General features: G+C 51.0%; 1 protein-coding gene across 2 annotated transcripts in view; it reads right to left on the reverse strand.

Moving 5' to 3' along the window:
* Positions 1–2,454: 2,454 nt before the first annotated feature.
* Positions 2,455–15,913, reverse strand: part of IQGAP1 (IQ motif containing GTPase activating protein 1) — a 111,752-nt gene continuing 98,293 nt past the window's right edge. For both annotated transcript variants that reach the window (XM_089310743.1, XM_008275315.4), the window contains exons 34-38: positions 13,472–13,684; positions 12,766–12,932; positions 9,703–9,825; positions 6,406–6,514; positions 2,455–4,566 (exon numbers count right to left, since the gene is read on the reverse strand). In XM_089310743.1, coding sequence (XP_089166869.1) covers positions 4,453–4,566; positions 6,406–6,514; positions 9,703–9,825; positions 12,766–12,932; positions 13,472–13,684 — 726 coding nt within the window. In that variant the 3' untranslated portion in view covers positions 2,455–4,452. The remainder of the gene's footprint in view (positions 4,567–6,405; positions 6,515–9,702; positions 9,826–12,765; positions 12,933–13,471; positions 13,685–15,913) is intronic.

Raw genomic sequence — 15,913 nt, forward strand, 5'->3', positions numbered from 1 at the left:
GCTCCCCGACATGGGAAGCAGGCATTATAAGCAGTGGCTTCCAAAGCAGCACTTAATCCTCTGTATCACAATACCTGCTCAAAACTTTTTACAAAACATTATCTCAAGAAATGCAATTTTTCAGAATTCTTTATCAAGACAATATATTACACTATAATGATCAAAGAGGCACTAGCAATAGTCATAAAGATACAAAATATTTTTCTGGATTGAGTTCATCATAGCCTTATGGTCACAGAAAACTAATTTGTATTTTGTTATACCTTTATGATCGAATGACCAGAAATAAGCGGTATTTAAAAATATTACCCACATCAGGAAGCTGGTGTTTGGCCTGGGGGTTAAGATGCTGACTGAGACACCCAGGTCACATATCTGAGTACCCGAGTTTGACCCCTGGTGCCAGCATCTGACCCCAGCTTTCTACTCTTGCAGGCTCTGGGAGACAGTGGTGATGGCTCAGTACCTGGGTCCTGGCCACAAGGCAGACCTGGATTGAATTCCTAGCTCCTGGCTTCAGCCTGGCCAGCAGGGACTGAACCAGCAGATAAGAGGTCTCTCTCTGCCTCTCAAGTACATTTTAAAAAAGAAAAAATAAATTACATCATAAAATTCTATGGGGGGGGGGGCTGTGGTGTAGTGGGTTAAGCCACTATCTCCACCACCAGCATCCCATATGGGCCCTGGTTCAGGTACTGGCTTGCTCTACTTCTGATCCAGCTCCCCTTTTTTTTTTTTTCCAAAAATCAGAGTTACACAGAGAGAGGAGAGGCAGAGAGAGATCTTCCATCCGCTGGTTCATTCCTCAATGGCTGCAACGGCTGGAACTGTGCAGATCCGAAGCTAGGAGCCAGGAGCTTGTTCCGCTTCTCCCATATGGGTGCAGGGGTCCAAGGTTTTGGGCCATCTTCTACTGCTTTCCCAAGCCACAGCAGAGCTATATCGGAAGTGGAGCAGCAGAGACTAGAACCAGCACCCATATGGGATGCCGGCACTACAGGCGGCGACTTCACCCGCTACGCCGCAGCGCCGGCTCTGATCCAGCTCATTGTTAATGTGCCTGGGAAAGCAGCAGAGGATTATCCAAGTCCTTGGGCCCCTGTACCCACATGGGAGACCTGGAGAAAGCTTTGGACTCCTGGCTCTGGCTTGGTTCAGTCCTGGCAGTTGTGGCCATTTTGGGAGTGAACCAGTAGATGAAGCGTGCTCTCTCCCTCCCTCCAACTCTGCTTTTCAAGTAAATTAAAAAAACAAAACAAAACAAAACAAAACAAAACAAAAAACAAAGAAAGAAATTCTACAAGGCAAATAGAATAGAAACCAGCTCTCTGCTGTGGCCTGGGAAAGCAGTAGAAGATGGCCCAAGTCTTTGGGCCCCTTCAACCACGTGCGAGACCCAGAAGCTCCTGGCTTTGGATTGGCTCAACTCTGGCTGTTGCAGCGATTTGGGGAGTGAACTAGCGGATGGAAGACCTTTCCATCTCTACCTCTCTCTGTAACTCTTTCAAGTTAATAAAAAATTAATCTTAAAAAAAAAAAAAAAAAAGAAAATGGAAAGTAGGCTTCACTTCTATGGAAATGTAAATATGAGAAACCCATGAGCAGGGCCAGCACTGTGGTGTAGCAGGTAAAGCCGCCATCTGCAGTGGCAGCATCCCATATGGGCACCGGTTCAAGTCCTGGCTGCTCCACTTCCGATCCAGCTCTGTGCTATGGCCTGGGAAAGCAGAAGATGGCCCAGATCCCTGGGCCCCTGCACCCACATGGGAGACCTGGAAGAAGCTCCTGGCTCCTGGCATTGTAACCGTTTGGGGAGTGAACCAGTGGATGGAAGATCTCTCTCTGCCTCTGCCTCTCTGTAACTCTTTCAAATAAATAAATAAATCTTTTAAAACAAAAACAAAAACCCATGGGCTAGGCAACGGTGGCAGCACGTGGGACGTCCACAGCCCACACTGAAGTGCCTGGGATCGAGTCCCACCTCCACCTCCGCTCCAGGTCCTGCGAAAGTTCCTGGGAGACGGATGACGGCCCACGTGCTTGCCCTGCCACCGTGGGAGAGGCGGAGTTCCCGCCCGGGCTTTGGCTTTACTCGCTCAAAAGGGCCCCCTTTCGTGTTTTTCCAGACCCCATGTCCCCGCTCCTTCCTCGCATGGGAACCCAGCCCGCCCCCCTGTGCCGTGGTCCACAGTGACGTTAAATGCCGCTCAGCTTTAAAGCTCCAGCCCCCGCCAGTCAGAATTAAGTGAGTCGCATCTGCTCGCCCACCTTTGTATGCTGAAGCGGCTTTTCTTGTATTAACGTGGGGCGGGCAGCACCGACACGCTGGCCGCGGTCGCCAGCACACGAGGGGTTGTTCTCTGTTGTGGTTTTTAATTATTAAATCTCCCTCTAGGCGACACTGTTTAGCAGGAACTGCTAACAACGACACTGAGAAAAATAAACACAAACACGAACAAATGACCTTTTATTCCATACAGAGATACAAAGGCAATTGTGTGTAGCAACAATCCGACGGGCAGTCCAGGTTCTGGGGCGGAAGTAAATTCATGGTAAATGTCATGATGGCTGGCCAGAGAGGAGGGGGGTGGAGAAGGAACGCTATGGCTAATAAATAATGGTTGCATGGCCCTGCGGGGTCCCCGTGCGGCGTGGGATGCCACAGGGCGTCCTCTGACTGCAGACCCCCGGAGGGCACCCGGCGCCCGTGCTGTGTTAGGAGCGGTGATCCTCACCCGGAATGGGGGCATGGTGTTTGACTGCAGCGGTCGTAACCTCTGCTCACCACGGGGTGCCTTGGAGGTGGCACCTGGGCTGGCTGTCCCCTCTTCAGGGAAGCGCCTGACACAGCTTCCGTGGCGGGGCTGGCTGCGATTGCCTCCCCCTTTAGATCTAAGGACGGAGCCCACTAAAAAATAAATCCTCTTCCAAAATACGAGAGAAGATCAGGGCGGAGGCGACTCCTCCCCGGCTCCCCGCGCCTTGCTGCACCGGGGAAGCCGCCTGTCAGGAGAGACGCTCGCATAACACCTGTCACGGGACTCGCCGCCTCATTTGTCATTAATTAAAAGTTTACTGGCTTTCAATAAACATCTGTAAATTCTTTCACGTCAGCCTCCCAAGTTTTAGCTTTGGGGATAAAAGGGCACTGAACCAAGACCGTGGAGGAAACGGAGGCTCGGGAGCCTGACGTCGGCATCTCCTCGGACACATAGATTTTGTTTAAAGTACAAGAGTTTTCACCCAAGAAGAAAGGCTTCCTTACTTCAGTGTTTTGAACTGAACTGTTTCTGACTGAGCCCAGAAAACCGGGGCTCTGAGAACAAAGGCACAGTGCAGGCAGCAGGAGAGGAGAGGAGGGAGAAGTGGATTTGAACCTCAAGTGTGACATCCGCAGGTTTGCTTGTCTTTGTCTTGGCTAGTTAAGGCAGGATTCTCTCTCTCTGCAACCTGGCAGAGAAATCCTAGTGTTTCAGCTATAAGAGAGCTTCAAGAGTTCAGATATACAGATAAACCAACTTTCAAACCCTCTCCAAGTAGTTCTCTAAAGGCTTGAAGCATTATATGAATCTTAAATTCCTATCACCCCCTTTTTAAGAAATAAATCTACATTTTAAGAAGGCACTCTTAAGATATAAAACAGTTTTAAACCCAGTTCTACCCTACACGGGGAGACCCCAGTCTTGGCGCCAGGGGAGGAGCAGGCCACGGGCCAGAAGTACGTCTGTCTCTCAGCAGGGACGCACACACGGACGTCGTGGCCTCCTGAGCTCACCTGAGCCACTGCACACTGCCAAGGGGACTCTCCATCCAGCGCAGAGGGCGCTACACTAACAGAAACGCCTGAATTTGACAGTGATTTTTTTTTTTAATCTCCTTTTCTCTATAAATACTCCCTTAGAATACAGAGTGGTGACTTCCTCTAGCTCCTGCCCACAAAGTACAACAGAACGGAGGAGCGGCAGCGATCCCTGGCCCTTCTGTTGTACTGACGGGGCAGAGATACAGAGGAACTTCCCTTCCCAGCGACCCCCGACCACCTGACAGGTTCACTGTGCAGCTCACGCAGAGGCGTGCCACTGGTGCTCACAGCTTCCATGTCTAAAACAAGAACTGGAATCCCACCCTTCTGACTGCTACCTAAACACCAGAGCTTACGATACAGTAATGCAATTTTGGAGACTGTAACAACAGAGATTTTAGTGGCGTTCCCACTCTTTCCGAAGCCGTGGAGGAAAACAAAGGAGCCAGAGCGCCAGACTAAGCCTGAAATACAATTTCTCTATGAACAGGGGCAACGCACGGCCTAGGAGGGCAGGAGTTAGCAAAGTGGCGTTGGGCTACCGAGACCGAGGAGCGCTGCGGGCTGGGGCTGGCTTCAGTGAGTGGAGGACTCCCGCCGGGCAGCCGCGCCGCCTTCTCCCCTGCACCCCGGCCGGCAGCACGGGCTCCTCACTTCCCGTAGAACTTCTTGTTGAGAAGGAAGATCAGGAGGTTGACGTTTACCTTAGCTCTATCAAAGAGTTTCATGACGGCGACGCCTTCGTATTGGAGCTGCAGCAGGTCCTGTTTAAAAAAAACAGAACAGAACAGAACACTCGGACGGTGAACCAAGCCTGTGCAGCTCGAGAGGAATGGCCGCGACGCAGGGAGGGGCGCAGGCCCCGGGTGCCAGCCAGGGAGCAGGGCGAGAAGAGGGCTCCCGCGACGGAGCCGCCCGAGGGCCGGGCCATGGGGCACCCTGGCCGGCAGAGGGTTCTGGTTCAGCTGGAGTTAGGAAGGCTTTTGTTTATATTAAAACCCAGCAGGCGTGGAAAGAAAATGAAGTGTGCCTGGTTATCACACACATCTAACCTTTTTATTTCAGAAGTTACGGTGACATTTCCCCACTTCATCCCAAGCTACGGGTCACCAGCTTTCGTACACCTGGGGAGGGTGGAGGTGCCTCAGCCCACGAGGAAGTGCCCTGACCACGGAGGCTGCGACGGGGCCGCGGCCCAGGCCTGGAGCCCCGCGTCACGGGAGCAGCCTTTCTCTCCTGAAGGCAGGGGGCGGCAGGGCGCACGTGCCCTCAGCTTCGAAGAAGCGCCTTGCACAGTGTCTTAGGTCTTCACGAGAATCCTGCAAGGTGCCACCATCCCAGCTCCAGAGAGGAGCCGCAGCCAATCAGAGACCGAATGACTTGTCTGGCAGAACAGGCTTGGCAAAGGAAGGTCCACACCTGACTACCACGACCCCCTGCTGCCCCACTGTGTTGAAGAAACTGGAGAGGGTGTGCCTCTCCATGTCAGGAGAGCAGAGACGAGGAAGCGAGGGTGACAAGGCTTGAGACAACCCTCAAAGTGCAATCTGTTCACCCTTTGGGAAAACCCGAGCAGCTCGCTGAGGGTGGCGACTGTGGCGCACCACCTGTGCCCAACACAATTCCCAGCTCCCGGCGGCGGCTCCATTGATGGAGTCTGTGCACAAATGAGTAAATCACCCGGGGGAGACTGGTTGGCCTCGGTGAATTCCGGTAAACGGAGCGCATAAACGGCTCTGTTTCCGTGGAAGTACCTGGTTAGCTGTGTGCATACAAATCATCTCACGCTTGTTCAGCTAGCGCGTTTTGAGGGTGTAGGTTGCCAAGAAGGAAACAAGATGACTAAGAAAGGCTCCCTGCCCTTAGGAGTTCTCGCTTTTGGGGGTGGGAGGGAAATGCCCATCTCTAACAGAGGCCCCCTCTAAGGGCTGCTGAGGCCGGGGAGAACCCGCTGCAGCCAGGGTTCCAGGGCAGGCGGCGCGCACCCAGGGCTCACGGCCCGACGGGGGCGGGGCAGGGAGGAGAGGCGAGGCACCCAACTGGTGGAGAGCAGCACGTGCAGAGAAGCACCTGGGCGGCCTGGCGGAATGCAGTGGTGTGGAGCAGGGCCGGCAGCGAGCCCGGAGCGGAGTGGAAGTGCCACACACACGAGGCTAGAGGAGTTGGCATCACTAGAGGTCCCGACGCCGTTAGTGCATCAGAATCAGAGCTCTTGCAAAGAAAAATCAGGGCCAGGTATGCTGCAGAACGAGTGGCCGCGGAATTCAGTTTACAGGCTTGACCGTGCAAACCCAGACCCGGGGCGGAGGGGGGGACTTCAGGCAAGGCAGGCTTCCGACGCTGCGCTAGCAACGCCTGCACCGGGTTCAGGTCAGTGGCGGCGCGAAGAGGCAGCGTCAGAGTGACGCTCTCTGAGGACGAGCACATCTGTGAAGAGCTGGCCGGGTGTGCCGACCGAATCAGACACCAGAAGCCTCGGCCGCAGCCCCGCCGACCGCGACAGCTCTCCCCACGCGGTCTCCTGGCCATCTCCCTGGCCTCCTGGGAGCAGGACGCGGCTGCCTCTCGCAGGAAGCTCCCAGCTCTCCCTGACGCACACCCACCTGATAATGTAACATGAAAGTCTCCATCTGAACGCCCATGAATTTGGCTTTCACTTCAAAGTCTCCAACCTCTTCTGTCGGACTGATTTCAAAGATAACATTCTTAAACCTGTTGAGACACAACAACGAAAGGGTGTGCTTTCTATGCGCTCCTATAACAACATCCTGTGAGACGGGGAAGAGGAGGAACCAGGCCTTCCAGGGCACGGTACTTCCGCAGGCGAGGGGCGTGGCACTCCCAGGACCACCTGCTCTGGGACTTGGCAAGAGGACACCAATCTCTCCCCGCACACCTGCGCCTACTGACAGGCATCACAAGTGGCCTGTGACGGGATGACACCACAGACATTCTCCTGGCCTTCAACGTCCCCCTGCGGAAACCTAGGGGAGGAGCGGGGTTGGAGGGAGAGGTGAGAGCACACGTTCGAGTGCGTGCGTGTTTGAGGGCTGGGAACAGCAAGCAAATGAAAACAAGAGGGGTCAGTGTCAGCGCCCGGGGGGAGGTTTCCTGACAGAGCAGGTGCTGTGAGTATGCAAGTGTACTGGGTATGACCAGAGGTCACTGCTCTCATGACGCCACGAGCGACCCACGCACATCAGCCCCATCCCTAGGTTCAAGCAGCATGCTTCCTCGCCTGTTCTAAATGAACTGAGAGCCACAGAAGCGGCCAAAACATCCACGCATGGGAACACGTGTGCTTTACTCTGCTGGAACGCCTCACGGAGGCTTTCTTTATGACCTGGTTAACTGGTTTCTAAGCTCAGGAGCAAATAAAGAAGAATAGAGAGAGGCAAACAGAGAGAGGCACTTGAACAGTAACAGAACATAATGAAAACAGAGAACAGGTTACAAATATCGAGACAAATCTGAAACTACATAAAGCACCAAACAAAAAAACCCCACAAAAACAGACAGACCAAGACAGACCAAGGTTCCTGATTGAAAACTTAACCAGAGAAAATACAGACAAACTTTATCTAACCACTCCCCCCAAAACCCAGAAAACAAAATACTCAATTAGAAATCTAAGAAATATAAAATTTGAAAATATTTTTAATGACTGAATTTAAAAACATCAAAAATTATTTTACTATTCAACAGTGGCAAGCCATTTTCATATCACCTTAGACTCTACTAGAAAATATTTTGGCAATACGTACAGGAATTGAAGATTTTCTTAACACTGCAAAACAGCATAGCAGGCATTTGGCTTAGTAGTTAAAATGACAATTACTATGCCCAAATCCCATACTGGAAGCATCTGGGTTTGATTCTGGACTCTGGTTCCCAATCCCAGCTTCCTGCTAATACACACTCCAGAAGACAGCAGGTGACAGTGCAAGCACTTGGGCCCCTGCCAGCAACATGACAGCCCTGGATTGAGTTCCAGGCTCCTGGCTTCATTCTGGTCCACCCCTGGCTATTGTGGGCATTTGGGGAGTGAGTCAGTGGATCGGAGTACTCTCTCTCTCTCGTAATTAAAAAGGAAAACAAAAAAATCCTAGAGTTGCTACATATCCAGCAATTCCACTTCTAGGCTCATATCCCAAAGAACTGAAAGAGCTCAAAGAGGTATGTGCACACCCATGCTCACTGCAACACTACTCATGACAGCCAAGAGGCAGAGCCCCAGGTACGCATCGACCAGCGAGTGAATAAACAAAGTGTGGCACACTCGTATCATGGACTGAAAACAGAAGGGAATCCTGCTGCCTGCTCCCACGGGGATGAAGCTTGAGGGCGTTACAGTCACTGTATGCGATCAGCCAGCCACAAGGACAAACAGGGCCTGACTCCACTTACATGAGGGAACTAACGCAGTCAAGTCCACAGAGACAGAGTGGACGGGTGGCCGCGGAGGCCGGCAGGAAGCGGATGGGGAGCTGTTATTCTAATGGGTGTGGAGTCGCAGTGCTGCAAGGTGAGTTCTGCGGCACAACCAAGCGATCGCACTGAGGACCGCGCAGCACCGGCCCTCCAACAGCCGGGACGGCACACTGCAGCCTGCGCACATCTTACACAGAGATAACACAGCACTCTCGGACCAGAAACTCCAGCTCTGGGCATCTACTGGTTAAACAATTCAGAGGAGGAGGAAAGATTTAAAATATTACTGGTAATAATGTACAAATACCAATGTAAGCATTTAACAAGTGAATGGTTAAATTATGGAATTTTATGCTAGTCATTAAAAAGGATATTTTCAAAGAATAAGAAAAAAGCTCACAATATAATGTTGGAAGAAAAAGACTGCATACATGGCTATAAACAATAACATCCCGATTCATATTTAAAAATTACGTAGTAGGGGCTGGCATCGCGGCACACTGGGTTAAACTGCTGCTTGTGAGGTGAGCATCCCACTTCAGAGTGCTGATTCCAGTCCCGGCTGCTCCACCCTGCCCCAGCTCCCTGCTAGTGCGTCCAGGAAACCAGCAGATAATGGCCCAAGTACTTAGTTCTTGGCCACCAATGTGGGAGACCTAGATGGAGCTCCAGGCTCCTGCCTTTAGCTTGGCCTAGTCCTGATTTCTCTGTGTCTCTCTGCCTTTCGAATACATAAATAAATAAACATTAAAAAAAAAAAGACAGGCAAGTGGGTAGATGGATAATTTTCATATAAATCAAGGCAGAAAAGAAACTCCAAGTATACTGCAATGATTGCAGGAGTTATCTCGGTCTCTGGGGTGCTTTTTCCTTATGCTTTATTACAGAATTTTTTCAAAATTCAACAATGAAAAAGTTCCTTTTCAGACAAAGATTTCTTTCTGTTTTGTTTTTAAGCAGACTCAAGAAGACAAAGCTAAAAAAAAAAAAAAAAAAAAAAAAAAAACCCACGACAAAGCTGAGGAGCCTAGAGTCATGGGGTGGATGGAGCCGGAGCTGAGGATGGATGCTACTGGTACCGGGCCCAGGACCTGGGGGGACATCAGGTCAGAAGGCGGGGACAGGGCCCTAGGTCCTAGGCACATGTGGAATGAAGTAAGTTCCTCCTACTCTTGCTCTTATTTATTTCTGGGCCAGACACACAGGAAAACTGAAGGACTGATTTAAAGAGAAAAAGTTAAGGTGGGGCCTACACAAACCGGTGACAAATGTTCCGCAATAAATATTTTCTTGTTTAGCACAGACAAATCAACCCTGCGTGCTAGGCTTAATTCTGCATGGGTGCGTGTGTACTTATTTACGAATAAAATACAAACTGGCTGTCAGGAAAGAGAGAGAAAGGAGAGATCAGATGTGAAGAAGGTGGAAACAAACCAACCCACAGGACAAAGTGCAGAGTCAGCACTCACTGATTCACTTGCAGATCCTCGATTTCCAGGAGAACTCCCTTCTCATGGAGTCTTGCCGCGGTGTATTTCAGAGAAATCTTTTTGCTTTTCTTCCCTTTCATTTCCCGAGGCTTTTTGGAGACCCTGTAAGAATCACAGCAGGCCTCTTCATATGATGACTACACCAACAGTCTTTGTTGCAGGCATCTCAAGGAGACGAGGCCAGAAAACCCCCAAACAAGCAGCACACTAACACATGACAAACAGCGTGAGGATTCAGTAACCAGCATCGCCGCAGAACAGGGCACGTCGCGGAACTGCCGTGTCCTTAGATCTGAACACTCCCCCGAACTGGACCTCCCTCTCCTCCTGGGCGCCCGAGCGAGGGACAGTGTGCGAGCTCCAGACGCCAGCCTGAGGGAACGGCCCTGAAGGCCAGGCCCCTCGGCCACGGCGGGTGGGGAGGGGGCGGAATCAAAATATCTTCAGATAGATCGTTTGTAAGAGAGCCTAAGCTAGCACAGCGATCCGAGAGGGAAGAGGGCAGAGACAGCCGTGAGGGGGTTGTTAGGGTGGTCAGGGCAGGAAGCAGGGAGGGACGGAGAGGAGGAGGAACAGGCGCGGGACGCCAGGCGGAGCATTCCACGAAGCAGGGCAGAAACCCTGGCAGCAGCAAAGAGAGGAACGCCCAGGGGTGGCAACTGAAAGTGTAAAAGGCACAGTCATTCCGCTTCCAGCAGTTCATCTTCAGAAACACGCTCCCAGGGCCAGCGCTGTGGTGCAGCGGGTAAAGTTGTCGCCTGCAGTGCTGGCATCCCACATGGGCACTGTTTGAGTCCTGGCTGCTCCACTTCCGATCCAGCTCCCTGCTATGGCCAGGGAAAGCAGTAGGAAGACTTGGGCCCCTGCGCACGCCTGGGAGACCTGGAAGAAGCTCCCAGCTCCTGGCTTTGGATCGGCGCAGCTCCGCCCATTGCGGCCAATTTGGGAGTGAACCAGCAGATGAAAGACCTCTCTCCCTCTCCTTCTCTAATTCTTTCAAATAAAATAAACAAATCCTTGAAAAAAAAAAAAAAAGTATGATCCCATTTGCAAAAGCGTATTTGATATATATACATATGTTCATATCTCTATGTATCTGTTATCTGTATGTCTAGAGAGACAAAAGTTAGTTTGTTGTACAATTTTTAATAACATTAAACGACTAGAAACAGCAAAATGTTCACCAATGGAGTTGATTAAACAGATCCTTGTATTTCCCTGTACAACGGGATCCCATGCAGTCATTTAATAAAATGGAGACCTGTCGCTGTCTGCCTAGACCACTCTGGGGGCCGGTGTTGGGTGTCGTGGCGCAGTGGGTTAAGCCGCCGCCTGAGACACTGGCATCCCATATGGGCGCTGGTTTGTGTCGGATCAGCTCCCTGCTAATGGCCAGAGAAAGCAGCAGAAGATGGCCCAAGTGTTTGGGCCCTGCCACCCATATGGGACACCAGGAAGAAGTTCCTGGCTCTGGGCTTTGGCCTGGCCCAGCCCTGGCTGTCACAGCCATTTGGAGAGTGAACCAGTGGTTGGAAGATTTGTTTCTCCCTCTAACTGTGCCTCTCAAGTCAATAAAATACTTTAAAAAAATATCTGGGTCTCCCACATTGGTGGCAGAGATCCAAATACTTGAGCCATCACTGATGCCTCCTATGGTGCACGTGAGCAGGAAGCTGGAATTGGAAATGGAGCTGGGACTTGGACCTAGGCACTCTGATATGGGATGTGTGCATCCCAAGGGGCATCTCCATTGCTGTGCCAATGCCTGGCCCCAGATCTTGGTTACTAAACATCATTCTTCATAAAAAGGAACCAGGGAGGCTTGGGGAAACAGTTCACTCCAGGCCTGGGGAGGGGAAATACAAGTTGAACCTGACACACCTTGTGCAAGGATTTCAGGAAGTACTACAACAGAGGGGACATGCCAAAAGGACACAGGAGGTAGCGCCAAGGCTGGGTTGGGCGGCCTGGCTGTCATCCCATCAGAGGGAGCCCTGTCTTACTCTGGGGAGAGAGTGCACGTGTAAGAGCAAGTGAGCGAGGGCTGGTGTGGCGCAGCGAGTAAAGCTGCTGCCTGCGATGCCGGCATCCGGCATCCCATATGGGCGCCGGTTTGTGTCCTGGCTGCTCTACTGCTGATCCAGTTCCCTGCTAATGGCCTGGGAAAAGCAGTGGCAGATGGCCCAAGGGTCTGAGACCCTGCCACCCACATGGGAGACCTAGGATGTGGCTCCTGGCTCCGGCCTAGCCATCGCGGCCATTTTGAGGGTGAACCAGTGGATGGGAGATCCTCTCTGTCTCTCCCTCTCTGTAACTCTGCTTTTCAAAAATAAATGATCTTAAAAAAAAAAAAAAAAAAAGGCAAGTAAGCCAGTAAGCCAGAGAGAGGGGAAGCAGATGTGGCAAATATTTCAAAACTGGGGAAGTCAGTTGAAAGTTACTTGGTCTTTATTGTTCCAATCTATCTTTCTGAGGTTTGAGAAATCCTTAAAAAATTAGGAGTGAAAAATAAAGTGCACTAACCCTGAACACAGAACGTGAACTGACCCTGCCCTGTAAAGCGGGCACGCTGATGGCTGTGGCCAGCGCCAGGAGGGTGCCAAGAGATCCTCCTCAGCCCCTGAGGAGGAGTCAGGTCTGTGAGCCCGTCCCTCCAAAGGTACGGAGAGCGACCAGGAATCCCTATTTTTATAACATTCTTTAAGTGATTCTTGTGTCTCCCTAGGTTTGGGGACTGCCAGATGGGCTCCTGCCATGATTCTGGTTTCTAGGGCCAAGAAGATATTTTGGAGCAAGAGACGCTCAGATATGAGCATCCTTGAACTCCCCCGCCCCCCATTACGGATACCAGAGACTTACATCATTTACTAACCAATGAACTAGGCAATTGCACAATGCTTGGAGGCAAAATAAAGAACTTGTGCAATAAACAGAGCCAGGATGTTTTAGGAGAAAATTTCCAATGTAGCCTCAGTTGCCTCTGCTGTTTTGCCCTCCCCTACTTTCCCCTGATTCATTCTTCAAGAAAAAAAAAATACTCACTTGCCCTTGCTGGCTAAGTTATCCAAGCAAGTTTTGATATAGCTTTTATAGTAATCCACCTGCTCCCCATAGAAGGTGGCCTTGGAGTTCAGAGCAGCGTACGTCTGCTGCAGCTTCACCAGCTCGGCCTTTCTCCTCTGCCGGTATCTCCGCTGGTTCCGAATGTCCTGGGGGCAGAACGGTTACTGTTAGGAAAAGGACAGGTCTCGTGTGCTTCTGGAATCCTTACCATTTAACACCAGAACCCAGCAGGGTTTATCCAAATGCCTTGAACAGGACCACGCATTCTTTACAGGAACAATCTGGGCCCACAAACTCATAAAGAAATTCTTATCATCAACCCCTCCCCCCATTTATATCTTACAGCAACAGGGAATGTGTTACTTTCAGACTTCCACAACATTAGAATTTACTTGTACAGTTGGGTTAGATCTCTTTGATCTGTCATCAAGAGAGGGAGAAAAAGGACGTTTGACACGTCCATCACCAAGCTCCTGAGCGGGCACACATGGCACAGGACGCCTAAACCCTCAGCCCACACCAGGGCCCTCGCTTGAGATGATTCACACAAACCAAGGCCCTGACGGTCAGCCTGAGGCGAACCTGTGTTATACGAAACGACCTGTGCAGCGACTGTCTCTTTAGGAGCCCCTGCTACAGCTCTCCAGAGGCCAGGCCATCTGGCCTCCCCCACCCCATGCATTACCTTGGCAATGTCGTTGATCAGCTCCTGGTATTTGTTCTTTGGGTCCACAGTCCCAAGTTCTGTGAGCTTCTTTAAGCCTGTCTGGATCTTCTCCTTCTTCTCCTGGAGCGTGAGGTTGCTGTCTTCCTGCACAGACTTTGACTTCTTCATCTTGTCAGGAGTTTTGGCGTCACGGATGGCACGTCTCTGCATGGCCCTCTGATGCTCTGCTTCCTGCAGATGGAAAAAAAGAAAAGAAGTGCATGACAAGCTCACCACGCTGGTCCATTTTTTTTTTCTTTTAAAAATTTATTTATTTATTTGAAAGGCAGAGTTACAGAGACAGAACAAGAGAAATCTTCCATCTGCTGGTTCACTCCCCAGTGGCCACAGCGGCCAAGGCTGGGCCAGGCCAAAGTCTTCCAGGTCTCCCACATGGGTGCAGGGGCCCAAGGACTTTGGCCATCCTCCGCTGCTTTCCCAGATGCATTAGCAGGGAGCTGGGTCAGAAGTAGAGCAGCTGGGACTTAGTCGGTGTCCATGTGGGGTGCCAGCACTGCAGGCCATGGCTTAACCTGTTGCACCACCACTTTCTGACCCACAGTGTTCCTAAACTCAAATTTACCTAGCACGTGCACACGGGAGCTAGGACAGCTCTCAGGCTGTATCCTGGAACCAAGACAGATCTCCCCCACAGAAGAGGTCATATCTGGGGCCAGTGCTGTGGTGTACCAAGCTAAGCCACCGCCTGCAATGCCAGCATCCCATTTGGGTGCCAGTTTGAGTCCTGGCCGTTCCACTTCCAATCCAGCTCCCTGCTAATGTGCCTGGGCAAGTAGCAGAAGATGGCTTGGGCCTCTGAACCCAGATGAAGTTCCTGGCTCTGGCTTTGGTCTGGCCTCAACCAATGTGGCCATCTGGGGAGCGAACCAGCAGATGGAAGATCTTTCTCTCTCTTTCTCTAACTATGCCTTTCTTTCTTTTCTCTTTCTTTCTTTCTTTCTTTCTTTCTTTTAAAGATTTATTTTACTTACTTGAAAGACAGAGGCACAGAGAGAGGTAGAGACAGAGAGGAAAGTCCTCCATCCACTGGCCCACTCTCCAAATGGCCTCAATGGCCAGAGATGTCCCGATCCAAACCCAGGAGTCAGGAGCTTCTTCCGAGTCTCCCACATGAGTGCAGGGACCCAAGGACTTGGACCATCTTCTACTGCTTTCCCAGGCCATAGCAGAGAGCTCGAATAGAAGTGGAACAGCTGAGACACAAACCAGTGCCCATATGGGGTATTGGCACTGCAGGCTGAGGCTTTGACCCACTGTACCATAGGGCTAGCCCTGTGCCTTTTGAATAAATATGATAAATGTTAAAAAAAAAAAAGAAGAAGAAGAAGAGGTGGTGCCAGCACTGTGGAGTAGTGGGCTAACCCTCCATCTGTGGTGCTGGCATCCCATACGGGAGCCAGTTTGAGTCCTGGCTGCTCCTCTTCTGATCCAGCTCTCTGCTATGTCCTGGGAAAACAATGTTAGATGGCCCACGTGTTTGGGTCCCGGACCAGTGTGGGAGACCCTGAAGAAGCTCCTGGCTCCTGGCTTCGGATCAGCTCAGCTCCAGCCATTGCGGCCATTTAGGGAGTGAACCAGCAGATGAAAGACCTCTCTCTCTCTGCCTCTCCCTGTCTGTAACTCTACCGCTCAATTAAACAAACAAATCTTAAAAAAAAAAAAAAAAAAAAAAAGAGGTTACATCCACGAAATCATATAACATCTCAGGAGTTCCCAGATTTTACTGGATTAAAAATTTCTTCATTTTCCTATCAAATATTGGAACACAAAAACCATTTAATTTTGTTTCAAACATGGCTCCGAGAAGGTGGTAATTACACGAATGCAGCAGCGCTCAGCAAATCCTCGCTGGCTGTTCTCGCTGCCTTGTGCAAGCGGAGTCACACTCAAGCCTTCCTCTCTCTCCAACACTAGGATCTGAACAAGGACAGCTGCCCCGAGTCTGTCTTAGTCTCTACCCAAAGCCTGTTCTGTTCCCACCCAACATTTCAGTACATCTGCTGCTCAATTCTTCTAGCATTTTCTTCTTTAACCCTTTGCAACCTGGCTTCTGTATCTAAAGCTCTCACCATTAATTATGATCCCCATTCCCACCTCCCAAACCCAGCATCTATTCTTAGTCATCACCTGGCTCACAGTCTCTGCACTCTCTTTCCGCCCTAGGCCTACGCTGGGACTTCCAAGGCACTCAAAGCCATTTCTGGGGGCAGGCGATGTGGCACAGCAGGTAAAGCCGTTGCCTGCAGTGCCGGCATCCCATACAGGCACCGGTTCGAGTTCCGGCTGCTCCACTTCCAATCCAGCTCTTTGCTGTGGCCTGGGAAAGCAGTAGAAGACGGCCCAAGTGCTTGGACCCCTGCATTCATATGGAAGACCCAGAAAGAAGCTCCTGGCTCCTGG

This window comes from Oryctolagus cuniculus, chromosome 12 (genome assembly GCF_051225735.1).
Source record: "Oryctolagus cuniculus isolate XC-2025 breed Fujian yellow rabbit chromosome 12, ASM5122573v1, whole genome shotgun sequence".
NCBI lineage: Eukaryota > Metazoa > Chordata > Mammalia > Lagomorpha > Leporidae > Oryctolagus > Oryctolagus cuniculus.